This window comes from Anomaloglossus baeobatrachus, chromosome 5 (genome assembly GCF_048569485.1).
Source record: "Anomaloglossus baeobatrachus isolate aAnoBae1 chromosome 5, aAnoBae1.hap1, whole genome shotgun sequence".
NCBI classification, from domain to species: Eukaryota; Metazoa; Chordata; class Amphibia; order Anura; family Aromobatidae; genus Anomaloglossus; species Anomaloglossus baeobatrachus.
In genome coordinates this window covers 129,875,888-129,903,512 of record NC_134357.1, presented here as the reverse complement: position 1 = coordinate 129,903,512, position 27,625 = coordinate 129,875,888, and the positions used below count along the sequence as shown (strand labels likewise).

General features: G+C 43.1%; 1 protein-coding gene across 1 annotated transcript in view; it reads right to left on the bottom strand.

The window, feature by feature from the left end:
- LOC142310968 (transmembrane protein 150A-like) overlaps positions 1-27,625 on the bottom strand; it is a 172,316-nt gene that overhangs the window by 40,301 nt on the left and 104,390 nt on the right. Inside the window, exon 4 of the mRNA XM_075348892.1 lies at positions 11,193-11,260. Within this exon, the coding sequence (XP_075205007.1) occupies positions 11,193-11,260 (68 nt within the window). The remainder of the gene's footprint in view (positions 1-11,192; positions 11,261-27,625) is intronic.

Below are 27,625 nucleotides of genomic sequence, written 5' to 3'. Positions count from 1 at the left end.
GGAGTGCGCAGCACGGGGGATGGAGCACGATGGGGGGTGCACACCTCCCCCCAAAACAAACACACACACACACACACATACACACACAGGGAACCACAAACACTGCCCTACACAGACACCCACACAGACAACGCCGCACACACACAACACCCAACACCGAGGCACACACAAATATACGCACATACCGCACAACACACACATTGCACAAAACATACCTCCCCCCAACACACACACCCCACACCCACACAAACCACGCAACACACACACACACACACACAACGCTACAGACACACAGCGCTCCACAAATAACGCAACACATACATATACACACACATACATACATACAGTGCATATAGAGTGCAGTGCGAGAATCGCATCAGCAGACAATGGAGGAGATAGGGATGGTAATCCCTCCCTGTCCTCATATTATGATTACCCACCCTTTCTAACCCCAACAATATATGTTATATTATTATATTATTATTATTATATTGTTTCAAAATATGTTATATTATATATACCCACCCTTTCTAACCCCAACTGCACATTATAACCCACCCCTTAAACCATTGACCCCACAAAAGCCTGCTCTGCCCCTGCAGCTATATTAACCCCATGTTACCCTCCAATTGAGAGAATCGTGGGTCACTACGCCCATAGCTCTCCTTTGGCTCCGTTCTGCCTTGAGTATTATTGGCACAGAGGAAAACAAACTAGAATGAATCCTACTGCTTTACTCCAAGCACCCTCGTAGTGTTCTGATTTTAATCTATCTATATCTCTCTATTATAATATAATATATAATTTCCATATACATATTGTATTCAGACAGCAGACATACACAAAGCGCTGCTCCCAAAAAAAACCAGGGGAAGCATGAAAGTGGAGAGATTACACACATGCTAGATTTCCTTTAGAAGCAAACCATAACGGTCTTCTGTCTTACCCAACACCATGTCATGTTGGCGGACTATTTCCTTCCTCATGTTTCTTAAGCATTACATGTAATATCAAAATCTATGGCTATAAAACTGCTACTAAGGAGATATATGACTTATACTACATGAAGACTGGGACAGACTGGTCTATAAGAATACAAGATAACCTTTTGAGCCCAGGCTGTGATACAATCATAGGCACTAAAGGCCAAGAGAGGACAGCTGATAACATTATTATTAATGGCTATGCCCAGAATCCATCTAGATAACTGGGTGAGCCAAACAATCCGCCGTCTAACGTTGCTTCCTGCAGATAGTATTCGGTGGAACAGTGAGGGCCTGTGCTTACGATCTGCGTTAGTAGCGTTCTGCATGCAGTGTATTTTTGCTGCGTTCAAAACGCAGCGTTGTACAGTTCAAGCACCATGGATGGGACTTCTAGAAATCTCCTGCCCACTCTGCTGCTTTTTAACGCTCTGTAAACTGAACTGCGGCACAGGTTTCCGAGCAGCAGCATGTCAATTTATTCTTGTGGAGCTGTGAGTGTTCTGAGAAGGAGAAGACCACGAAAATCCATTGTCAGTAATCCTGATCGTGGGCCTGGACAATGTGGTCTCCTGCACAGGACACTGTCTCCGCAGGAGAAATTACGCTGCGTACAGACCGCCAGGAAGCTGGATCGTGGACACATACTTACGGGTTTTCCACTGAAGAAGTTGAAAATCTGCAGCTAAATATGCAGTGTCAAAACACAGCGACGGACATGCATAAGATAACAGGTTGTTCTGTAGTGTGCGGAAGAAATCTTACAAAGCTGGCAGCGCAATATGCAGCAGATCCTGCCTGGAAATTCCTGACTGTGTTCAGGACAACTGCTCTAAAATACGGCTTAATGGTATGTCCACATGAGCATTAAATTTCCATATTATCATCAATAATAAGGAAGAAAGTACAAAACTCGTATTATTTGCTATTAACAAAGGAAAAATATACAAAATCATCATCACATCTTGCAATCTTACGTGTAACCACATAGAAGAATATCATAAATGTCTAATGACATTATATAAAACAAATCCAATGAGTCTGCTCAATTCAATAAACGGCAGAATACAATTACGCAAGGCGGTGATAAGAGGAGCAGTGCGGCGGGTTCAGTTAGGAACGTTTGTGGAATTTTGTTTTCAAAAGACCAGCAAAATGCCACAGTTGTGTTCCCAACTTAAGTTGGGTCACATGCATTTATCTTAACCCCTTTACCGCTAAGACAGGGTCCAAATCGATTCAGCGCTGTGCTGTCATTTCCATAAGATGTTATAAATATCAGATGGAAACTGATCCCATTATTACCACTGGAATACGCCTGCCCAGTGCATCAGTTCTGCCAGACTGGTGCAGGGGCTGCATTAAGCAACCAGAAAAGCATCATTACAGAATTTGCTTCAACGGTTCATCTAACGGAAATTAGAAATGGTCTACTGTTCCACAATAGTATAACTTTATCAGCTATTATTCCACATTAGCTGTTAGATACTCCTGAACGTTTAAGTATCTCCAGTCAATTATAACTCAGTTGGAAAAATATAGTGTAGCGAGGGAAAGACTGTTGTCACTTGGACAGATTTTCTCGCAGGCTACTATATCAGCCAATCCATTTCTAGATAGTCAAAAAGGTCCTGCCAGATGAAAATTGATGGAGGAACTTATCCCATTGTTTGCATTGATATCATGATATCGTTCCCTCAGGGGCGGATTAAGAGTAGCTGGGGCCCTGGGCAGTTTAGAAGGTGTGAGGCCCCCAATTTATCAAGTGAAATATCACATGATTCCCTTGACAGGACAGGTGATAGGTCACTTGATTAACACAGGTGCTCTGGTGCACATCTGCAGATGCAAATCCATAAAGACGCCAGCATGCACCATGCTAAATTTTTCCCCTTATGTACCACACCACACTGTGGGTGGATAAAAATCAATGGTTTTTTTTTACAAAAAAAAAAAAAAAAAAATAGGATTTTTTTTAATTAAAATCGGATTTTTTTTAATAAACTGCTTTTTGAGGAAAATATTTTACCATCCAAAGGTTCTTCCATCATGAGATAAAGCTGAGTTGTTTAACTCAGTAGAATAAAGGCTGTATATGTGTAACATTCACAATGCCATGCTCTTCCAGAGGTTTCTGTAGGATTAGTGGGCAGTTTCTCTCCTATATTATCACAGACGCTCGCTTTACTTACGCAGTTCTCAAAACTGAATTTGACTCCGCAGAGGTCCCAGCCTCCTCTTCACGGCAAAAATATTACAACATGAACAGAGCTGAGAAAAAGACCTTAATCCTATTGTTCTACAAACCTATGAATACAGAATCAACCCCTTCAGTGCCAAGTCCAAGAAGTTAGACAATAGGTTTCTGATTGTTTGGAGTGGAATAGATCTGCACAACACAAGAAGAATGTGAATCTAAAGGTGGTGTCACACACAGCGACAACGACGTCGCTGCTACGTCACCATTTTCTGTGACGTTGCAGCGACGTCCCGTCGCTGTCGCTGTGTGTGACATCCAGCAATGAGCTGGCCCCTGCTGTGAGGTCGCCGCTCGTTGATGAATGTCCAGCTTCATTTTTTGGTCGTCGCTCTCCCGCTGTGACGCACAGATCGCTGTGTGTGACAGCGAGAGAGCGACGAAATGAAGCGAGCAGGGAGCAGGAGCCAGCATCTGGCAGCTGCGGTAAGCTGTAACCAAGGTAAACATCGGGTAACCAAGGTGGTTACCCGATATTTACCTTCGTTACCAGCCTCCGCCGCTCTCGCGCTGCCAGCGCCGGCTCCTGCTCTCTGCACATGTAGCTGCAGTACACATCGTGTAATTAACCCGATGTGTACTGTAGCTAGGAGAGCAGGGAGCCAGCGCTCAGTGTGTGCGGCTCCCTGCTCTCTGCACATGTTGCAGCACAGCGACGCGTGTCGTTATGATCGCTGCTTCGGCTGCGGTGTTTGACAGCTAAGCAGCGATCATAACAGCGACTTACAAGGTCGCTGCTACGTCACAGAAAATGGTGACGTAACAGCGACGTCGTTGTCGCTGTCGTTTAGTGTGACCCCAGCTTAAGTGTGAGGAGGAGGAAGGGCAAGCAGACAAGAAAATGAAAGTGAAACTTTGAGCACAATACTGCAGCATAGCCACAGACAGACAAGTCTGGATCCGTTTGTGTGTACGATCTGAAGTTTATTACATTCTTTCCTTATAATGGCAGCAGGCCGTAAAAGAGACCCAGTTTGGGAATATTTTAATGAAGCTCCTTCGCCTATCGGTAAGGCAGGCATGCGTGCAAAATGCAAACGATGCAACAAAGATGCAAGGCCTGGTGGCGCGAATGAGGCAACATCATGAGAAGTGCGGTGATGAAGATGACCAAAGAAACACTTCTGAACAGGCAGGATCTTCGGGTTGGTAAACATTTTTATTGAATCCTATTTCTAAAGACTGAACTGTCATGTGTGAGAAAAATTATATTTCTTATTATTACTGCATGTTACTGTCATTTGGTACATTATAAAATATAGAAATGTGGCACTCCTATAGTCGCTGGTGCTTGGATAGGGTCCCACCCCAGATCAAAAAATTGAAAAAAATCCAGCACTCAAAGCATTCAACTGAAATTGTTTTATATTTTATTCATTGATCTGTGTAATTATTAAAGACGTTTCGGTCATCCGACCTTCATCAGTTTACACAGAAAGGGCTCTGTAGAAGTATATGAAAAAGCTGGACCAGAGGAAAAAGCTGCCCGTCCGGGTCTGCAGTCAATGTGTACATTGACTGCAGACCCGGACGGGCAGCTTTTTCCTCTGGTCCAGCTTTTTCATATACTTCTACAGAGCCCTTTCTGTGTAAACTGATGAAGGTCGGATGACCGAAACGTCTTTAATAATTACACAGATCAATGAATAAAATATAAAACAATTTCAGTTGAATGCTTTGAGTGCTGGATTTTTTTCAATTTTTTGTCATTTGGTACAGTTATGAAGAAAAACAAATATTCCTTTTGGGGCAGGGGCAGTGATGTGTTGTGTACAATAAGCAGAAATTATATAATAAACAATAAAATAACAGCATTGACTTTTTTTGTTTTTGGGAATTAATGGATTCTGGAAACTATCCACCTCCAAGATCACCATCATCCTGTTCTACAGTTTCAGAGTTATCCATCCAGGATAGTGCTTCATTAGCAGCAACATCATCATCAGACACCCACAGCCACATATCACCATCACCCAAAAGGAAGAAAAAAAACTTTACCTCCTCGAACCACCGTAGATAGGTTTGTGATAAGAACTAGCAGATTAGAAAAAGAGTTGATTGATGAAAAAATTGCCCAGTTTATTTATACAACAAACTCTTTTTTCCGTCTTACTGAGAACCCACATTTCATTAATATGGTTCAGTCACTGAGACCAGGATACAGTCCACCCAGCAGAGCTGATGTTGCAGGGAAACTGCTGGATCAAGTGTATGACAGAGAAATGGAGCAATGTGCAACAGCTCTGGAGGGTAAAATTGTTAACCTAAGTATTGATGGGTGGAGTAATGTCCACAATGATCCTATTGTATGTGTTTGTATAACAACAGAAGAAGGTAAAGTCTTCCTTGCACAAACAACTGATACGTCAGGAAATGCACACACAGCAGAATACTTACAAGAAGTGGCAGTAAAAGCTATAACGACATGTGAACAAAAATTCAAATGTCTAGTACGCAGTTTGGTCACTGACAATGCTGCAAACGTATCCAAGATGAGAAGAGATTTAGAAGAGCAGGGAGGGAATACAAAGCTGCTAATAACATATGGTTGCAGGGCTCATTTGCTGCACCTCTTAGCCAAAGACTTAAGTGTTCCAGAAATAAAGGCTAATGTTGTTGAAATTGCTAAATACTTCCGTAATAATCATTTTGCTGCAGCAGCTCTGAAAAGGATGGGTGGAACCAAGCTAACGCTCCCACAAGATGTTAGATGGAACTCTGTGGTGGACTGTTTTGAGCAGTATATAAAAAACTGGCCTATTCTGATGACACTTTGTGAAGAAAATTGAGAAAATAGATGGCACTGTCACTGCCAAAATCCTCAACATTGGGCTTAAGAGAAATGTTGAACATATGCTGAGCTTCCTGAAACCCATCTCTCAAGCTTTAAACAAAATACAGAAAAATAGCTGTTTTATTGCGGATGCTGTTGAAATTTGGAAGGAACTGAGTGAACACTTAAAAACAGAACTACACATGGACAGAATTAAATTACAAGCAGTAAACAAACGAATGGGACAAGCACTGACTCCAGCTCATTTTTTGGCAAATATTGTCAATATCCAATATCAGGGTCAAAACCTAAGTGCTGAGGAAGAGGAGTTAGCTATGACATGGGTATCCAGCAATCATCCATCTTTAATGCCAACTATAATAAACTTCAGAGCTAAGGGGGAACCATTCAAGAAATATATGTTTGCTGAAGATATTTTAAGGAAGGTCACACTAGTAAACTGGTGGAAGTCACTTAAGCTCTTGGATTTAGAGACTGTTCAAGTAATGATTTCACTTTTAACAGCAGTAGCTTCTTCTGCAGGCGTTGAAAGAATATTCTCTTCCTTTGGACTCATTCATTCTAAATTGAGAAATCGGTTGGGACCCAATAAAGCAGGAAAGCTTGTTTTTCTTTTCCAGATTATGAATAGGAACAAAGAAGAAGATGATGATGATGAAGATGACGACAAGTGAGCTACAGAGGACAGCAGGGACAGTAGTATTTAAGTTTTTCATGTGTCGGCTGGGCTGACAGTAAGTTTCTTAAAATATATATATATTTTGTTTAGCCAAATTAGTTAAACATGGATGTTTGTTTAAGCAAATAACTTATGCTGTAATGTTGTTATTGTTTCAGTTGAATAAATCTATTTAAATTGTTATTAAAGTCAGGATTATTTTTCTCCTTCCTAAGTACAACAGAACAGTGGTGTCCAAATATGAATGATTAACCCATTAAACTGGGGAGAAAAAAGTAATATAAAAAGTGATTCTAAAAATCTTCATCTACTTGCATGTTAAAGTAGCAAGAACTAGTTTAGGTAGAAACTTTGATTTAAATCACTGATTTAAATCAAGCCTTACTGACTAGTGATTTAAATCATGATTTAAATCAGTTAGATTTAAATCAAATCCACCCTGACCACACTGTATATAGAACAGACCGCAAAACTTAAAAAAAAAAAAAAAAAAAAAAGGTTGGGCAATAAATTTTCCAGAGGGGCCACATGAGACAGTGATTGTTGTTGAGGGCAGAACAGATAGGCCAACATTAAATTCTGCTCAATATTAACATATTAATTACAATCCTTTTATATTATTTTGCTCAATATCAAGTGATACAATATTAGGTATGCCAACACCCACCCCCTATATACAGTATGAGCCCCCAATATGCAGTATGAGCTTTCACATGGCCTCCCTAGTTACACAGTAGGAGCCTTCACAAAGCCCCCTACATACTCACCTCGCTGCCATTCCTAGGGCTCTACTTCTTGTAACCAATGCAAGCGCCATGTGCGATGAAGTCACCGAAAATGCAACAGGACAGCTCCCTGCCTGGAGAGCAGCACGGCACAAAATATAGTCAGGGCAATGTGGCCATGGTCCAGAACCAGATCACAACATTTCATGTTGTGAGCCAGCACCTGAGCGCAAATAGGGGGGGGAGGGGAGTGGGGAAGATGGCAAATGATACCAGAGTTGCTTTAAGCTCAAAATAGAGCTTCTTACAACACATCAATGAATCCGGTATAACTACTACTGTAAAAATAAATTAAAGCGAGGACCTCAATCAGTAAAAATAGCAGTATTATCAATTTCATAAGAGTTAGGGGAAAGAAGTAGTGGGCCAAGTCAGAGAAATCTTTATGCACACAGAACATTATTTTCCTTCATTGCATTGAAAAGAATATTCATGAAAATAAAAAATTACGTGGGATAATTATCTCAACACAATACCAGATCTATAACATGACAAACCGTTATTAACTTACAATGGGCACCATTTGCAGTGTGTCCCATTAAATCTGCTGGTCTCCAAATACCACTGTATAGCAAGAAGAAATACCTCCCAAGCAGCATCAAATACCTCGGTGCAACAAGAAATACCTCCCAAGCAGCTCCAAATACCACAATGTAACAAGAAATACCTTCCAAGCAGCATCTAATATTACAATAAAACAAGAAATACCCCCCAAGCAGCATCTAATACCACAGTGCAGCAAGAAATACCCCCCGAGCAGCATCTAATACCACAGTGCAACAAGAAATACCCCCCGAGCAGCATCAAATACCACAGTGCAGCAAGAAATACCCCCCGAGCAGCACCAAATACCTCAGTGCAACAAGAAATACCCCCCGAGCAGCACCAAATACCTCAGTGCAACAAGAAATACCCCCCGAGCAGCACCAAATACCTCAGTGCAACAAGAAATACCCCCCGAGAAGCACCAAATACCTCAGTGCAACAAGAAATACCTCCCGAGCAGCGCCAAATACCTCAGTGCAGCAAGAAATACCCCCCGAGCAGCATCAAATACCTCAGTGCAACAAGAAATACCTCCCAAGCAGCACCAAATACCACAGTGCAACAAAAAATACCTCCCAAGCAGCACCAAATACCTCAGTGCAAGAAGAAATACCTCCCAAGCAGCATCAAATACCTCAGTGCAACAAGAAATACCTCCCAAGCAGCACCAAATACCACAGTGCAACAAAAAATACCTCCCAAGCAGCATCAAATACCTCAGTGCAAGAAGAAATACCTCCCAAGCAGCATCAAATACCTCAGTGCAACAAGAAATACCTCCCAAGCAGCACCAAATACCACAGTGCAACAAAAAATATCTCCCAAGCAGCATCAAATACCTCAGTGCAAGAAGAAATACCTCCCAAGCAGCATCAAATACCTCAGTGCAACAAGAAATACCTCCCAAACAGCGCCAAATACCACAATGTAACAAGAAATACCTTCCAAGCAGCATCAAATACCACAGTGCAGCAAGAAATACCTCCCGAGCAGCATCTAATACCACAGTGCAACAAGAAATACCCCCCGAGCAGCATCAAATACCACAATAAAACAAGAAATACCCCCCAAGCAGCATCTAATACCACAGTGCAGCAAGAAATACCCCCCGAGCAGCATCTAATACCACAGTGCAGCAAGAAATACCCCCCGAGCAGCACCAAATACCTCAGTGCAACAAGAAATACCCCCCGAGCAGCACCAAATACCTCAGTGCAACAAGAAATACCTCCCGAGCAGCGCCAAATACCTCAGTGCAGCAAGAAATACCCCCCAAGCAGCATCAAATACCTCAGTGCAACAAGAAATACCTCCCAAGCAGCACCAAATACCACAGTGCAACAAGAAATATCTCCCGAGCAGTGCCAAATACCTCAGTGCAACAAGAAATACCTCCCAAGCAGCATCAAATACCTCAGTGCAACAAGAAATACCTCCCAAGTGGTTCCAAATATTACGGTGCAACAAGAAATACCTCCCGAGCAGTGCCAAATACCTCAGTGCAACAAGAAATACCTCCCAAGCAGCATCAAATACCTCAGTGCAACAAGAAATACCTCCCAAGCAGCATCAAATACCTCAGTGCAACAAGAAATACCTCCCAAGTGGTTCCAAATACCACGGTGCAACAAGAAATACCTCCCGAGCAGCTCCAAATACCACAGTACAACACTAAATACAACCCCATAATCAACAAATATCACAGTGCAGAACCAAGTACTTCAAAATACCACAATGCCCCCCTTTCCACTCCTTACTCACTGGTAATACACAATTGAGAACTTTGGACATAAAAACCCTTTACAATATCAAACACCATGGGCTACAGGAATTGCTAAAACCCCCCAAAAAACAATAACTTAACACCTATAAATGACTAGCAATTTATAGAAATTTCCAATGACTGAGTGACAACCAATGTGTATATAAAATATAGATTTTATTAATTTACCCACTACTGAAGATGAACATAAAACCAACCCCATTAAAAACAAACAAACAATCAAGAAGGCAGTGTTCTCAGTTGGCAAATCACTTGATGGCCAAGAGAAAATCTGTGCATACAAAATCTATACAAGGATGGGAAGCAGGATTACATATAAACAAACCTAAAATACAGTAGGTGCTTATAATAAATGCAGCACAAGAGGTTACCCATGAACAAAATAAAAATTAATAAAACTATATTGGCAAACATACATCAAGAAACTAATAATAAAGTGCAGTATTATTCTAACCCACAGGACCTTTAGAGAGACAAATCCCTTGCTGCCGAATAAGACATGTCATAGCCAATACCCACCAGGATACGCCATAGTACATGTGCCAGTATTAAAGCTTCATCAGGAGGCGAACAGTTGGCTCAACCTCTCAGAGCTTTCAAGGGGCATACACTGTCGGACTTCAGCCTACAATTCCCCCAGCAATCCACATCACTGTAGTACTCCATCAGGTGAAGACGCTAACAATGACCATCAGATTACCCACATGGAACATTTGGGATCATGAACAACAGTAATAAAGCAAGCATTTTTTTTTTCACATATGGAGTGACCTTCCCAACTGATAGCATTATTATTCTCCCTTACTCACGGCATTATTGCCCCACCTTCCCACCAGCAGTGGAATTGTTCCCTTCTCACCCTCACCCACTGCCACTAATACTCAACCCTAAGGCCGGTTTCACACATCCGGCTTTTCTCCACTTTGTCGGATCCGGCGCACTCCCGTACAGTGTATACAGTACAGTGGCCGCGCAACAAGCTCCGGTCACATGCTGTCATGTGGCCGGAGCATGTGACCAGGAAGTTGCAGCACGGCGATTGTAATGTATACACTGTACAGGAGTGCGCCGGATGCGAAAAAGTGGAGAAAAGACGGATGTGTGAGGCCTTCCCCAACCAGCAGCATTAGTTTTCCTACTCTCATCCCTCGTAGACTGGAGCACGTGATCAAAAGTAGGGCACGCAAGACAAAAATTATAGGTTATATCTTAAAGTATATCACTCACAATGTTAGTTACATGTAATCTGAATTTTCCCATTTTCTGTTAGGTGTACAATTCTTACAATGCCTTGTACGTTGCGATGAGGTCACATATACATTACCACACTACACAAGATAAGATTTTTGGAGCACATCCACTTACCCATGAATGCTCCTAAGCTGCAGATAAGGCTGAAGAAACAGCTCTCTGGAGGAAGGTTTCCACATTTGCTAGAAGAAACGAAGGAAAAAAAAAAATAAAAAATAGTTTAATGAATGTAAATAGGTTTTTAAAAGCAGGACCATGTAATTTTTTTTATGTAAAGAATACCATTAGTAAATGTTCACATCTTACAAGCAAGAGCTGCAAATCATTGTAATGCAAGTTACAGCAAGAGGCTTGATATGCCCTGTAAATAAAATCTGATACATGTCAAAATACACTGTCCCACACTCTTGATTTAGGCATATTAAATCAATACACTAAAATCTTGGCAAAAGCAACTGTAGACTCGAGGATCCAAAACCAAGAGAAATCTTGCAGAACTAGGTTGAACTAAATGGACCTAGGTCTTTTTTCAACCTAACTTTATTTTTAGCCTGCAAACCCCTCAGAGCGGTGCTCAGTAAGTAAAGAAGGGTGTATCTCACCTTAGTAAAAGAGGAATAAGGCTACTTTCACACATCATTTTTTTGGCATCAGGCACAATCCAGCGAGTGCGGGTGCAACGGATCTGGCACAGAATATGCAAAAACTGGTGTGCCGGATGCTTTTTTTTATGGATCCGGTACATCAGATACATCAAAAAACGGATCCGGCGCATTTGTTTTGTCTGGTTTTTTTTTTGCCAGATCCGTTTTTTTAATAATAAATTGGAGCATGCTCAGTTTAAAAAAATGGATCCAGCAACCGCATTCGGTTTTTGCCATATTACACCGAATCCGGCGTCCATAGGCTTTCATTGTAAATCATGCCGTATTGCGCCGGATGCGGCTTTTCGTCAGACAAAAAAAGTTACAAGAGACGTTCCATCCGACCACCACATTAGCCAATTACGCTGGATCCGGCAAAAGCCGGATGCAACGCAATGCCATCCAGCACAATCGGCGCTAATACATATCAATGGGGATAAAACGGATCCGGTGCCGGATCCGTTTTATCCATTTTTTTCCAGATTGTGCCTGATGGAAACAAACTTATGTGTGAAAGTAGCCTAAGGGTGCAGAGAAGTTGGGGAAAAAGCCTGTACTACAGCCAGTTGTCTTACAGCCAGACCCAAGGATTGTGATATAGAGGGCAGGAGGTGAAAGAGGGGGAGATTTACCTTACGGACCCCCACCCTGCAGATTATTTCACAAACTATGTACAATTATTGGTGGTCTATGTTAAACGGTTACCTGTCAGGTGATTCATATGGCAAGAAACCACTGGAAGAATGAATGAGACACTGGCAATGTCAGGCCATGTTCGCACAGTGCAGAAATTTTTCTGCATCAAATCTGCACGTGTTTGGGTGAAGGGCTAAAAAAAAAACAAACAAAAAAAAACGCAGAAAGAAAAAAACGCACCAGCAATTTACATGCTGCAGATTATTTTTCTGCACCAAATCTGCAAGTTAAAAACAAGTAACGTGCGCTAAGCACTTCAGAATTCCCATTGACCTTGCCAGCATAGATGGCATGAAGATCGACATGCAGATTTAGGCCACCTGCACCGAATCTGCATAAAATAAGCACCACGCGCACAAGGCCTTCTAGTCGTATACATTTTACTTGAAAGCGCTGCAGAGAAAATACCGTGGTTTGAAAACCCGGGGCCGTGGGGGAGCTATGCATCTCAGATGACTAGTCTGAGGCAAACAAAGTCCCCAGCCGCTTCTCCCCATGACTTCAGGTCTCTCCATGAACACACACCACACACACCACACACACACCACACACACACACACCACACACACACACACACACACACACCCACACACACACCACACACCACACACACACACACCACACACACACACCACACACACACACCACACACACACACACCACACACACCACACACACTTGTAAGCCCTGGGCAGCTGGGAGGGCAGAAGCCACCGGGGACCTACCTCAGACTAGTCATCCGAGATGAATATAACTCCCCGGCTTTTCAAAATAGGTTCTCTCTGAAATACTGCATTTCAAAGTAATGGTGGGTGCACATGATCAGGACACGCTGAGTACTGGATGCAGCGTGTCCTCTCCTCTGGGATTGCGAGTGCTGTCCGCAGTGGCTCGTGCCCACGATCACGGTTCAGGCCTCTGTGGACTGTGTGTTCTCTCTGCGGAGAACACTTGTGTGTCCACAGCATAAATTGACATACTACAGGTCGGAAAGATACGCAGCATGTCAGTTTATGCTGTGGACAAAAGAACCACAGTGGGCATGAGATCTTCTACTTTCAACGCAGCTTTTTGGATGCAGCAAAAACACGCAACGTCCAAAACATTCCTGATCATGGGCACATACCCTAATACATAACGCAGTCAGTGTCACACTTCCAGTTTTTCACGCAGCACGAGTCTCATGACAGGTTCCCTTTAAAGGTATGAGAGCTGTGACAGATCGGAATATTATTTTGTTTTTTAAACAGCCCAAAGTATTTCACGAGGACGTTTCCCCCCCAACCTGCTGTAAATCCTGTACTTATCCCAAAAGTGTAAGGTCCGTGTAAGCAGGTTTCATGGAGATATTTCATGGAGGCAGGCAGCTCCATCGCCACCAGTACGAAATTAAATAAAATATTTATCTTCTTCAAAGCTTTTAGCTAGGAGGATTTTTATTGCACAAGATTAACCTTTCGCCTAGTTTCCAAGCAGTGGAGACAGGAAGCCGAGGACCCTCAGATGTGAATTTCATGTTAACACTTTCACAGTCCAATCACAGTATGTATCAGATAATCATATAAATTACATCATATGTATTCCGAATAAGTCATAAATGTGTACAATTACATGTTCAGTTTTTCCGTGGGAAATACAATGTGCAGGCAAATTGTAAAAAGCCAAAAGGCGGGCACAATCCACACCAGCGGTTTTCATTGGAGAAACCTCAAGGTTCAATAGTTACATAGTCTGTAAGTGACTATCTGCAAAGTTCCATCTACAAAACTTTTGTCCTCTTCTGACCCACCTCATTGCCTTTATAGGAAGGCGATAGGTTAGGCTATATATGGAATTCATCATCTTTCCACCTCCTCATTCAACCCCCCCCAACACACCTATCCACCAAAATTAATGGCTGCTCACTCTCCCCAGTCCCGCACGCTCATTTCCTGGGGGTAATTCTTGACTGTGCTCTCTCCTTCAAGCCACATATCCAAGCCCCCTTCAGCTCCTGCCAACTAAAACTCAAAAATATTTCACAGATTCATGCATTCCTTAACCAAGAAACACTAAAAACACTAGTGCATGCCCTCATCTCCCGCCTGGACTACTGCAACCCCCCTATTTATGGCTGGCCTTTGAAAACTCTCGCACCCCTACAATCTATTCTAAACTACCGTAATTCACCTTCCCCCTCCCCCCCCACCTCTCTGCCAATCCCTTCACTGGCTTCGTATTATTGCCCAATGACTCCAGTTCAAGCCATCCACAACCTGTCTCCTCCATACATTTGTGAGCTAGTCTCCCTGTACTTATCTGCACATAACCTCTGATCCTCACAAGGTCTCCTTCTCTACTCCCCTCTCATCTCCTCTCACAATCGCATACAAGATTTCTTTCGTGCCTCCCCCATACTTTGGAACTCTCTGCCCCAACATATCAGACTCTTGCCTACCCTAAAAAGCTTCAAAAAGGAACCTGAAGATCTACATCTTCCGATAAGCCTCCAACCTGCCGTAACGCTCCGTCCACAATAGCGCCGCACGACCATCTCCACCCTCTCCCATCCCTTGTAGACTGTGAGCCCTTGCGGGCGGGGTCCTGTCTCCTCCTTGTTTTGTTTAGGATTACTGTACTTGTACTATTTGTACTATTATGTATACCCCTTTTCACATGTAAAGTGCCATGGAATTAATGGTGCAATAACAAATATTATTATTTATTATTAATAATAATTAATAATAAGTGCAATATTGGATAAGTACACTGCAGTACAACCACCTGTGCCAGGTTTCAGGGGACGGAGATGATTTTCCTTGGAACGTGAGAAGAGTAATGACATAAACAAAGCCCAAAATGCATGCAAGCATAGAATATTTAAACTACAATACTGCTATATAGAATAAACTTAGAAATCAAAGTACTTAGAATACAAATCTGACTATTCATGTGTGCCCACCAGCCACGACAAGGCATCCGTTCTTTGATGTGACCCAAATTTTAATATTGATCAAATATGTCTCTGCCAGGCTAAAAGCCTACAAATGTAAAGAGTAGGATCAGTCACTAATTTAACCACCACATCAGAGTTTGTTTGTTTTTTGTTTTTTTTTTTTTTTCCAGTACAGCATTCTGACCACTGCAACAACATTGAAAACTGGGATTCTATCAAAACTAAAAACCAGTCCAGTAAGTGATACATTGCTGGAATCAGGGTCTCTGCTCCTATATTATGCTGCTCTCAAATTCCACAGCAAAAACCTGTTAACAGACTCACACAAACTGAGGATTTAGAGGGAACCTGTAGTTAAAAATGGGATCAGGCCTGCAGGTAGGATGTTATAGATCCAGAGGAGCTGATCAGATTGAAATACATTTTTGTGGAGAACAATTCAGTAAAACTGGCATTTTATTATTTGAAATCACTGGTATATGTACAGTCCATTGGGTGATCCTATTCAGTGATTGACAGTCTTTTCTGTATAACTATGCATGCAGAGCTAGCTGTCAATCATTGTGAACAACCGCCCACTGGACTGATTGCTACAAACATTAGGGGTTTCAATGAATAAAGCATAAGAGTACATGCCCTTGATCAGGATTGAGTGGCATTCTGGATGCAGCGTATTTTTGTCACATCCACTGCGTCTCCCCACGAGAAATTGACATGGTGCAGGTCAGTTTACGCAGAGTTAAAAAAGGAAGCACAGTGGGCAAGAAAGAAGGAAAAGAAGTCCCCCTTAGGCCACATGCATACGTTGAGTATTTGGAAAGTTTTTTATCTCAGTATATCTAAGCTAAACCCAGGAGTGGGTAAATAATTCAGAAGTGGTGTCCGTTTTTGTATTGGGCTATGTGCACATGTTGAGTATTTGGTGCAGAAAATTTCTGATTACTATTCTGCAGACCTCTCTCTTGTATTACTTGTATAACAATTACCAAACAGACCTACACTTCATACACCTTCAACTTCCTTTGCTGTTGTAATGATGTGTGCAAGTCTGGTTTTGAGAAGTCTAAATGCGTCTTTGTTGTAAACTCTGCAGATGGGCTGTAGCCAGAGAAGAAGTCATGTCGGTCTGGGCCAGATGGAAGAGACGGGAAAAGTGAACAACTACACCAGAAAGATCATCAACTTAAAGGGAAGGTGTCTTGCCCAAAAAAAATTTCAATGACTGAAAAAATGTAAAGTATTAATGTTTTGTTTAAATATTATTTGTTTTTAATTGAGCAAAATATAAAAAAAATTTTTTTTTAAAAAGTTTGATATTTTCCTCCTAATCTGGGTGTTTACAACAGATAACAGAGTGTAGGGACACAGTGCAGAGCCATTTTGTTGGTGACCACAAATGTCTAAAGTGTCACCAAAGACAGCTACATCGTGCTCCTCACATAACGCTCTGCACGCCCTGGTTCAGCAATGCTCTGCCCCATGCACGCACACCTGCAATGTTCTGCCGCATGCACGGACACCTGCAATGTTCTGCCACACCGACGGACACAGTGTGTGTGTGGTGTGTGTGTGTGTGTGTGTGTGTGTGTGTGTGTGTGTGTGTGTGTGTGTGTGTGTGTGTGTGTGTGTATACACTCTGTATATACGGTGTCTGACAGCACCCAGCATGAAGGCAGCAGAGCCAGCATGTGTATATACTATATACCATGTACTCTGTGTATATACTGTGTGTATATACTATATACCGTATGAACAGTGTATATTCTGTGTGTGTGACAATGCAGCATGAGGGGAGGTGGAGCCAGCGTGTGTATATACTATATACCGTGTGTACAGTCTGTATATACTGTGTGACCGAGCAGCATGGAGGCAGAGCCAGCGTGTGTATATAATATATACCGTGTATTGAGTGTATATACTATATACTGTGTGTATATACTATATACCGTGTGTACACTGTATATACTGTGTGTGACCGAGCAGCGTGAAGGAGGCGGAGCCAGCATGTGTATATACTATATACCATGTACTGTGTGCATATGCTATACACTGTGTGGATATACTATATACTGTGTGTACACTGTATATACTGTGTGTGTGACTGAGCAGCATAAAGGAGCCGAAGCCAGCGTGTGTGTATACACTATATACCATGTACTGTGTGTATATACTACAGACCGTGTGTACAGTGATTATATACTGTGTGTGACAGAGCAGCATGAGGGCGGCGGAGCCAGCGTGTTTATATACTATATACCGTGTATTGTGTGTATATACTATATACTGTGTGTATATACTATATGCCATGTGAACAATGTGTATATATTGAGTTTGTGACCGAGCAGCATGATGGTGCAATGCTCTGCCTGCACGCCCGCAATGCCCTGCCGCATGCTCACCTACAATGCTCTGCCACACGCACGCACACACAATGCCCTGCCACACGCACGCACACACAATGCCCTGCCACACGCACGCATACACAATGCCCTGCCACACGCACGCATACACAATGCCCTGCCACACGCACGCATACACAATGCCCTGCCACATGCAGGCACGCATACACAATGCCCTGCCACATGCAGGCACGCATACACAATGCCCTGCCACATGCAGGCACGCATACACAATGCCCTGCCACATGCAGGCACACAATGCCCTGCCACATGCAGGCACACAATGCCCTGCCACATGCAGGCACACAATGCCCTGCCACATGCAGGCACACAATGCCCTGCCACACACACACACACAAAATGCTCTAACACACACACACACACACACACACACACACACACACACACACACACACACACACACACACTGTGGCCGGGGAGGGAGGGGGGCCGTACACTACTCACACAGTCCGACAGGTGACAGGCCATGGGGGGAGAGCGTGGGGGTGTCATTGGAGATGGTAGCATAGGCGGCGAGGGGGAGGGGCGCCGGTACACTACTCCCACGGGCCGAACGGGTGACAGGGGGAAATGTTCAGCACACAGCATGACCGCTGTGAGCTGCAGAAAGATGGCGCTCATCTCCTCCCTCTGCTGTGATCTGGACAGCCCGGGGGGCGCGTCCATTTCACAGCAGGGAGCTCACCTGTAATAAGCCTAGGGATCGGATTCCGACTATCAGAGTCTATGCACAGGGGCTGCCATAAAGGAGTGAGTAACTGTCGTTAGACACAGCAAATCCATGGCAGCCCCCAGTGCCTCCAGTAAAATTAGAATAAAATAAAAACTAAATAAGCAGTGATTTTAATTTTGTATTAAAAATACTTCATATCATAATCACTATTTTTAATACAAAAATAAAAAAACGCAACACCCTACCTTTAAGTCACTATCTAGAACTGTACTGTAATCTTACATGTTCTGCCAGACTGGCATCTACCACTATATGGTCAATGTACGTATAGCGGTAATATCAGTGTTGGTCTTTGTATAGATGTTCTCCTACATCCGTTATTATTAGAATGTGCCACTATATATTTAATCAGGGTTACTTGGTTAGGGGCCCACTCAGAAGTTTAGCCCCGCCCCCCCCCCCCCCCCCGAGCTGAACCTCTTGCTACACCATTGGCTTTAGGATATGCAATATCTATTCCTTTGGGCAAGCTAACCTATCTACCCATTCCAAAGATTAAAAAACAAAACACTGTAGTCCTGACGGATTGTACACAGACCGTCAGTCACCTGAATTTAACCCAATGTGATATCTTTTATGTAATTTGATGAGAGTGGTTGCAGCATGGAACCCAAGAGCTTTAGTGAACTTGAGGTGGTCACCCATGAGGAACATGAGGAATGGGCTAAGATTCCTCAGGAAAGCTGCCAAAGCCTAGTGTCTGGCTATGTCTCATGTTTCAAGCATGTTATAAAAACAGTAAAAAGAGGCTTATTGAGTACTAAAGACGCTTGTCAAACGGAATGAATAATTCGGAGACTGCAGCCGTCAGTAAAAGTGGCATTTTCTGATGAATTTGGGGAAAACTCATTGTTATATTGTGTTGAAGTATTTACATTGGTTCTTATTTGGTTTATTTCATACAGTAAAACTTTGTACATTTTGCATTGGGGGAGGCGGGGGTGTTGAATAATCTGATCACAACTGTAGATGCCCCTTACCAATTTGTTAGTGGGAACCGATTGGTAAAAGATTTCGGAAGTCAAAAAGTTCTCTCTCAATCAGGTGATCTCTCTGGACCAATCAGGTAAAAGATACATTAAGTTTTGTTTGTTTTTTTAAATTCAAAAGAAGTCTGTTGTAAAAACATTACCAAACACCTGCGCTCCTGGACTTTTACCAATTACTACAAGTCCTGAAGATCAACATCCACAATTACCTTATCCGAAGACATCTAGATTGAAGGGCTGCGACTAGCGAAGGGCTCTTGTGGCCAAGAACATAACCGTAGAACAACCTTACTAGGTGGCAAACACCGGCCCTACAAATGGTCTTTTTTGAATTGGCATCTGTAGACATCAAACGTTTTCTTTAAAAATGTGAGAATGCAGCAAGTCGGATCCAAACGAGAGCACTAATCTTCCCATTTGTTCTGAACCAAATGAAAACATACTTTTTCCAGGAAATAAAAAGTACATAAACAAGTCTATACTGGATTGGATTAGGTATGACATGCAGTCATGGAATTTTGGCTTTACTGCTCCAAAATCTGCTCACCGCTTTCCAGAAATTTCCTCCCACACAGCCCTTCCCAGTATTTTCAATTTCTCAAAGAAACTAAGAAAAAGGTTAGCAGTCTAAATGCACAGCTTGTTCGGAAAAGATAGTGTTCATTTACAGTAAGCAATTTTCCATAATTCACAAGAGCTGCCAGGAATGGGAATATTAGTGGAGAGTATGGAATTTTTAGTGGGCTGCAGCTATAACACAGTACAGCTCACACTGAAGTGACCATCGCCCAGCATTATATTAACAAAGTCCACTTCCAGAGCAGGTAGGCACTCCCTTTGTTGCGGTGCTCGTAATCACAGGATTAACTCCACAAAATTATCAGAAAGAAGATCGGCACTCGCAGAATTTCTTTACATCCTTTTTTCTTGTTTTATTTCAATCCATAAAGGTACATTCAGTGTACAAGTGTACACTGGAATGTACCTTTTTGGATTGAAATAAAACAAGAAAAAAAAAGATATAAAGAAATTCTGCAAGTGACGATCCTCTTTCTGATGAGCATTATATTAAGGCCCAGGCCAAGACACACGACATGAAAATCGGACTGAGTGAAATACGATAAAACATCGCATTCCACTAGGATAAATATTAGCCTATGTGTCAGCACCCATGAGCGATTATTTTCTCGGCCCCAATCGGACCGAGATAACAATCACAGCATGCTGCGATTGTAATGCGAGACTCTCTTGCACCCATTCAAGTCTATAGGGCGAGAGAAAGATCGCACTGCACTCGCAGTACACCAGTGTACCACGAGTGCAGGGCGAGAATGGCAATAGCCGGCTACGGAGGAGAGAGGGAGATAAATCCCTCCCTCTCCTCCTCCGTGCCGGCCCGCCCCTCCAGAGTGTCTCGCCCCCCGCAGCAGAGTTCCAATCGCTTCTCCTTTTTTCCTTCAAACATAACCATGGTCATTATATCCAAACCGCTCAATTTTAGTTTCGTCAGACCACATTACAGGTCTGCAAAAATTAAGGTCTTTGTTCTGGTGTGCAATTGCAATCATTTCTTTTGGAGTAATGGCTTCTTACTGGCAGAGTGGTATTTCAGCCCATGATGATAAATTACTCGTTTCACTGGGCATAATGACACAACCTTACCAGCTTCCGCCAGCATCTTCACACGGTCATTTACATTTGTTCTTGAGTTGATATGCACATGTCTGACCAAAGCACGCTAATCTCTGGTACACAGAACCAGTCTCCTTCCTGAGCGGTATGATGGCTGTACATTTACATCTCTCTCAATCTCTATCTCTCTCTCTAAATCTCTCTCGAGGGGTGTGTTGGGCGTTAATAAAGTGGTGAAGGAGGGTGTGTGTTTTGTACTTTATTCCAAATAAAGGATTTTTTTCTGTGTCTGTTTATTTACTGTCACTTATAGGTTTGTGATGCAGGTATCTGATAAGACTCCTGTGCCATCACAAACCTAGGACTTAGTAGCAACTGTGCGCTGCTATTAACCTCTCATTACTCCAGTTGGCACCACACCAGGCCACCGGGAAGGGCCGGTATCGCACCAGGATTGTCACATCTAATAGATGCGTCAATACTGAGCGTCTGTGGGCTGGAATACCAGCCCCAGCCAGCATAATTTAGGGGGAACTGCACGTCGTGTTTCTTTTTTTTTTTTTTTTAATTATTCACTCGGGGTGGGGGCGCGTCTTGCTGAAACCAATTACACGTGCCGCTGGGCGAGCAAAACAATGAATATTGAATGGTCTGCTCCGGAAGGTAAAAGCGTGACCCGGAAGGAGTGTGCCGCCATGACAGCACCTCTGTGAGTACACTGCGCTCGCTTCTATGCCCCTATCTCCTCCACAAATGTTTTTAATCTCCGGATTCCGGTCCCCATTGACTTATATGGGCACCGGATTGCGGAGCAGATTGGACTTTTTAAAATCTGGCAGTGATCCGCCGGTCCTGGATTTTTGGGCGTTCGATCAGCCCTATAGCTGTGACCTCACAACTGCGGTTTAGTTATACAAGTAACTGACATAACTATTTCTAATCAGGTAAGCTCAGGAGTAGAGATCTGTATCATCAAAACCAGCAGCTGGAAATCCATTAGTCCATGTTGTTCTATTGTGCACTTCGGAGTGTAACAGATCCAGAATCATTAGTAATCGCTTCTTTACAAAATACGATCTGCACTGTAGAAGGAACACCGCTGCATTTAATTTTCTGTGCCAGCCTTTATGTTGTAAATCCCAAAAAGCCTGAAGAAGTTCTCATGCCAGGAAAATAAATTCTCCTCCTGATGAGCCTCTCCTTTCATCACTATTGATTTAAAACGTGGTATTTCAGTGGGTATTCCCATAAAAAGGGCCCTTTGCTTAAACAGTAGCTAAAAAAAGACTCTGCCATCCGGACTGTGGTGGGAACAGCAAACACAGCAATGCTTCACTCACATAGCGAATCCAAAGAGTATTCATATATTCAGCTGAGAGCTCAATAGGAAACAACAATAATATATTTACTAAGCCACAACGACTACAAGTTTAAAAATTCTTTGCTTTTTATTTTGTAGTTTAAAGGGGAACTTTGTCACTTGCTGCAGGTAACCTTAGTCATATTAATAGCAAATCTGAGTACTGGAAAGCATTGTATCCACTAGAAGTCTCCTTATACCAGTTTGGCATTGTCCACAGGAGAAATGTTACCCCTTATAATGCCAATCAGAGGTCTCACCTAGCCAATTCAGCTCTTTAGATTTGCCCTGATGAGGGGCAAACACCCCACAACAAGTGTCTGTAAATGAAGGGTCTGGCTTGGCTTCTTATCTCAAGTTATGTGGCAAGCCTCTTTAAAAGGGTCGATAGTGATTTTTAGGATTCTTACCCCCAATCGGTGGAGCTAGGGTTCAATTACTACTTTTCTGAAGAGGCTGTTTGCATATTTTGGGTTGGAGGATAACCCAATGGATGGTGTTATGGCCAGGCAAGAATACACATTAACAAGAGTGACATTTTCATATAGGGCTGCACTAGCTAAAGCTCGCAATGAACAGTAAGATAATTAAAGCAATAAGGGGTAATTAACAAAGCCGACGTCACCGCCCTTATGTTATGTTCCAACAATGCCTGCAATCTCCAGTGAATATTTATATTGCAGATTAATGTTTTACATTAAGCTCATAATTGAGCCAAACTGTGCAATTATAATGCAAGACACCTCTCCAGGGGGTTCTTCCTAAATCACCTAGGAATTCTATGGCTATATTTTCCCGGAGTTGTTCACTACATTGATTCTCTATATGAATGTAACAGAACATGGGGGAATCTATAGATTCCCTGGTGGGGCCTCTTTTTTTACCCCTTCTTCTATAGTCATCAGTTTCCCAGACTACTCTGTGTATATCAGTCTGGTGTCAGAAGCGGTGGCCAATCCGAGAGCAAGTGGGAGTGTCTCGGACTACCAAAGTACAGTATCTAAGGTAGTCAGGGATTGTTGAAACAGTGGCAGAATTACTAAAGGAGGATATCGTACACCTAAATTAAACATTCCTCATCATGTTGATTTTCAATGCAGACCTCAAGGTTCAGTTTAAAGGGAGTCATGATAATGCTGTAGGTTATAAAATGTGGGCAAAAGGTCAGTTTATGATAAAAATCACTCCCTTTTTGTAAATTTTTAACACCAGCTGATCTCACCAGGTTGGCTGACAGTCTAAAGGTACCGTGATACTAAGCAACAACGCTAGCAACATCGCTGCTGAGGCACAACTTGCTAGCGATGTTGCTGTGTGTGACATCCAGCAACAACCTGGCCCCTGCTGTGAGGTCGCTGGTTGTTGCTGAATGTCCTGGACCATATTTTAGTTGTTGCTCTCCCGCTGTGAAGCACACATCGCTGTGTGTGACAGCGACAGAGCAACAACTAAATGTGCAGTGAGCAGGGAGCCGGCTTCTGCGGACGCTGGTAACTATTGAGAAGGGCTTCTTGGTTACCCGATGTTTATCGTAGTTACCAGCGTCCGCAGAAGCCGGCTCGCTGCTGCCTCCACACGTAGCAGAGTACACATCGAGTAATTAACCCAATGTGTACTGTGGCTAGGTGTGCAGGGAGCCAGCGCTAAGCGCTGGTAACCAAGGTAAATATCGGGTTGGTTACCCGATATTTACCTTAGTTACCAAGCGCAGCATGCTTCCACGTGTAGCGACACTCCAGCGATCCCTGCCAGGTCAGGTTGCTGGTGGGATCGCTGGAGCGTCGCTTAAGTGTGACATCTCACCAGCGACCTCCTAGCAACTTACCAGCGATCCCTATCAGGTTGTATCGTTGTTGGGATTGCTGGTAAGTTGTTTAGTGTGACTGGGCCTTAAGGTGGCTTTACACACTGCAACATCGTAAACGACATCGCTGTATCGTCACCGGTTTTGTGACGTTACAGCGACCTCCCCAGCGACATTGCAGTGTGTGAAACACATCAGCGACCTAGCCCCTGCTGTGAAGTTGTGATCGCTACAAATCGTTCAGGACCATTCTTAGGTCCTTTGTTTCCCGCTGTGCAGCATGCATCGCTAGAAAGTTTCAGTGTGTAAAGGGGACTTTACAGCGACTTCCCTTTCAAATAGCAGCTTTACAACGTCCCCAACAACCAGCTAGGTCGCTCTGCAGGTCCGGATCGCTGTTGCGTCGTTGACCAGGTCTGCCTGTTTGACAGCTCACCAGAGACTTTGTAGCGATCCCGGCCAGGTTGTGATCGCTGGTGGGATCGCTAGAAAGTTTCAGTGTGTAAACCCAGCTTTAATGTGTATATTGGGCCCGAAAGATTATAGTAAGGGAAGATAGGGATCCAGCATATCCAACTGTCAATTCTATTGTTTAGTGAGATAAGCAGGTGCCAAGATGTCTGGCAGAGGCTCTACGAGAACAAAGGGGCACTCAGCCATTCAAGTGCTCTTGTGTATGGGAGAGTCGGGCGACATAGCTAACGGGTACTTCTCACATAGCGAGATCGCTGCTGAGTCACGGTTTTTGTGACGCACCAGTGCCCTTATTAGCGATCTCGCTGTGTGTGACACTGAGCAGCGATCTGGCCCCTGCTGTGAAATCGCTGCTCGTTATACACAGTGCTGGTTCATTTTTTGGACGTTTCTCTCCCGCTGCGAAGCACACATCGCTGTGTTTGACAGCGAGAGAGCAACGATCTGAATGTCCAGGGAGCCGGCTTCTGGCAGCCTGTGGTAAGCTGTAACCAAGGTAAATATTGGGTAAACAAGCGAAACACTTTGCTTGGTTACCCGATATTTACCTTGGTTACTAGCGTCCGCCGCTCTCACGCTGTCAGTGCCGGCTCCCTGCACAAGTAGCCGGACTACACATCGGGTAAATAAGCAAAGCGGTTTACTTATTAACACGATGTGTACTCTGGCTAGGCGTGCAGGGAGCCAGCGCTAAGCGGTGTGCGCTGGTAACCAAGGTAAATATCGGGTAAACAAGCGCATGGTTACCCGATATTTACCTTAGTTACCAAGCGCAGCATCGCATCCACGCGTCGCTGCTGGCTGGGGGCTGGTCACTGGTCACTGGTGAGATCTGCCTGATTGACAGCTCGCCAGCGACCATGTAGCGACGCACCAGCGATCCTGACCAGGTCATCTCGCTGGTGGGATCGATGTAGCGTCGCTAAAGTGTGACGGTACCCTACGGATTGGATACATCACAGTTTGTAGACAGCCATATAAAAGTTTATGGGGGCTTTAATTGATTTGGTTTTCATACCATAGAGGTTTACAACTGTATTGTGAGGAGCCATAAAAGCATCTACAGAGAAAATGTGGACATCGCAGTCCATTTATGAACGTTTAAATCAACGTCCATGTATTTTAGAAGACCACATTTTAGTAGTTTGAGGCCCCTTGTCAGCAGAAAGCCAGGACCAAGGATGGCCACACAGTATGACAAGAGAGCTGGATTTACCCAAAAGTGTAATTATAAACAAACATTCTCCTTTGTTAGAAGAAATGGATTACAGACAACAACAAAATTGTGGGGGAAACATTTATTATAGGAGGTCACATACAAATATAATAGTATTAGCTGTAGTACTGGGGCGTTGCTCGGGATAGTAACAGTCTGTCTCTTGCCCAGTCTGTCTCTTTCTCTGTCTGTCATATTACCGCACACATATGCTTCTTATACTAACACTGTCCTTTGTTCCTATAGCAACCAATCACAGCTCCTATTAATAACCTGTAGTTCCAGGCTCCATTCACTTTAATGGAGGCAGCTTTTTGGAGAGTAACTGTAAAGCGCGGGGTTACATTTTCCTGTCAAAACAGTCTACGACGTTCCCTAGGTCACGAGGAGGCTGTGCAAAATTTCGTTATTGCAAATGCGACAGTACGGATTTCTTTAACGGACATGCATACGTACATACATACACTCAGCTTTATATATTAGATCTGCCACGGCTGGAAAGAAGAAACTGGTTGGTTACATATAGAAGCATAACTTATTTGGTGACTCCATAGCGCAACCAACAATACACAAAGTAATCGACTGGATTCAAACGTACATATTCCATATGTTTATACTGGTTGCACAATGCATACAATGCTGCCCCATGACACGACATTGTCACATACCAAGAGTAGCCCATACAAATAGAGGGGGAAAAATAAGGTTTGTGCAGCACTAAACAAACGCCATCTAGTATGGTCCTGATACAAGCACAAACTTCAGGGACAAGTCATGTAAGCAGTAAGGCTGGGTCTGTCTTTTCTGCCTTTTTCTGCCTAGGATTTGGTTGAGACGTGTGGATGTAGAAGCCTCCAGCATACGTTCACTTTCTGGAGTATGTATAAATAGGGCTAAAGCTTTATACAATGTTGCATACTCGGCATACTCTGTATATACCAACCTGAACATCTGGTTGGTTGTGTTTTTCTAAACCAGCACAGAAAAAAAACAGTCCCAACATTGGCTTTTAAAGCAATAGATACAAAATAAGGTGTTTTATATCATGAAATAACTGAAATAAGCGCCCAATTATTTAATACTATTTTATCGTCTGCCTGAATCAGTTTTAAGCACTTATATTATTTGCAAAATACTAGTTTTTTTTTTATTTAATGAATTATAAACTTGGTGACCCGTTATAAATATAGCTTATTAGCAATGTGACCTAACTGATCACCTACAATTGTGCCATGAATGTTCCATTAACTATCGAAGGGTTTTCATTTTAGAAGAAGGGGTTCAAACTTCCCACGGCCTTCCTACCAATTGTGTCAAAAAGCCGTTTCTTCTGGAATCCTATTTATGACAACATGAAATCTATTAATGAACAACAGAGTAATGGCAGCAGCGCTCCACGTTTATTATTGGAATGCACCTGCTGCTAATGAGAACCCTTCCAATAATAACACCGCATTAGAGAATTGCGCTGATGGTGAGTGAGGTCACCACTACTTGTCTAGACCCCTCCAGACAAAACACTAAGGCTGCTTTCACACATCCAGTTTTTGCAGTGTGGCTCAATCCGGCTCAAAAACCTATGCAACGGATGCGGCGAAAAAAACGGATCCGCTGCATAAGTTTCTCCATGCGGCCCGTACGTTT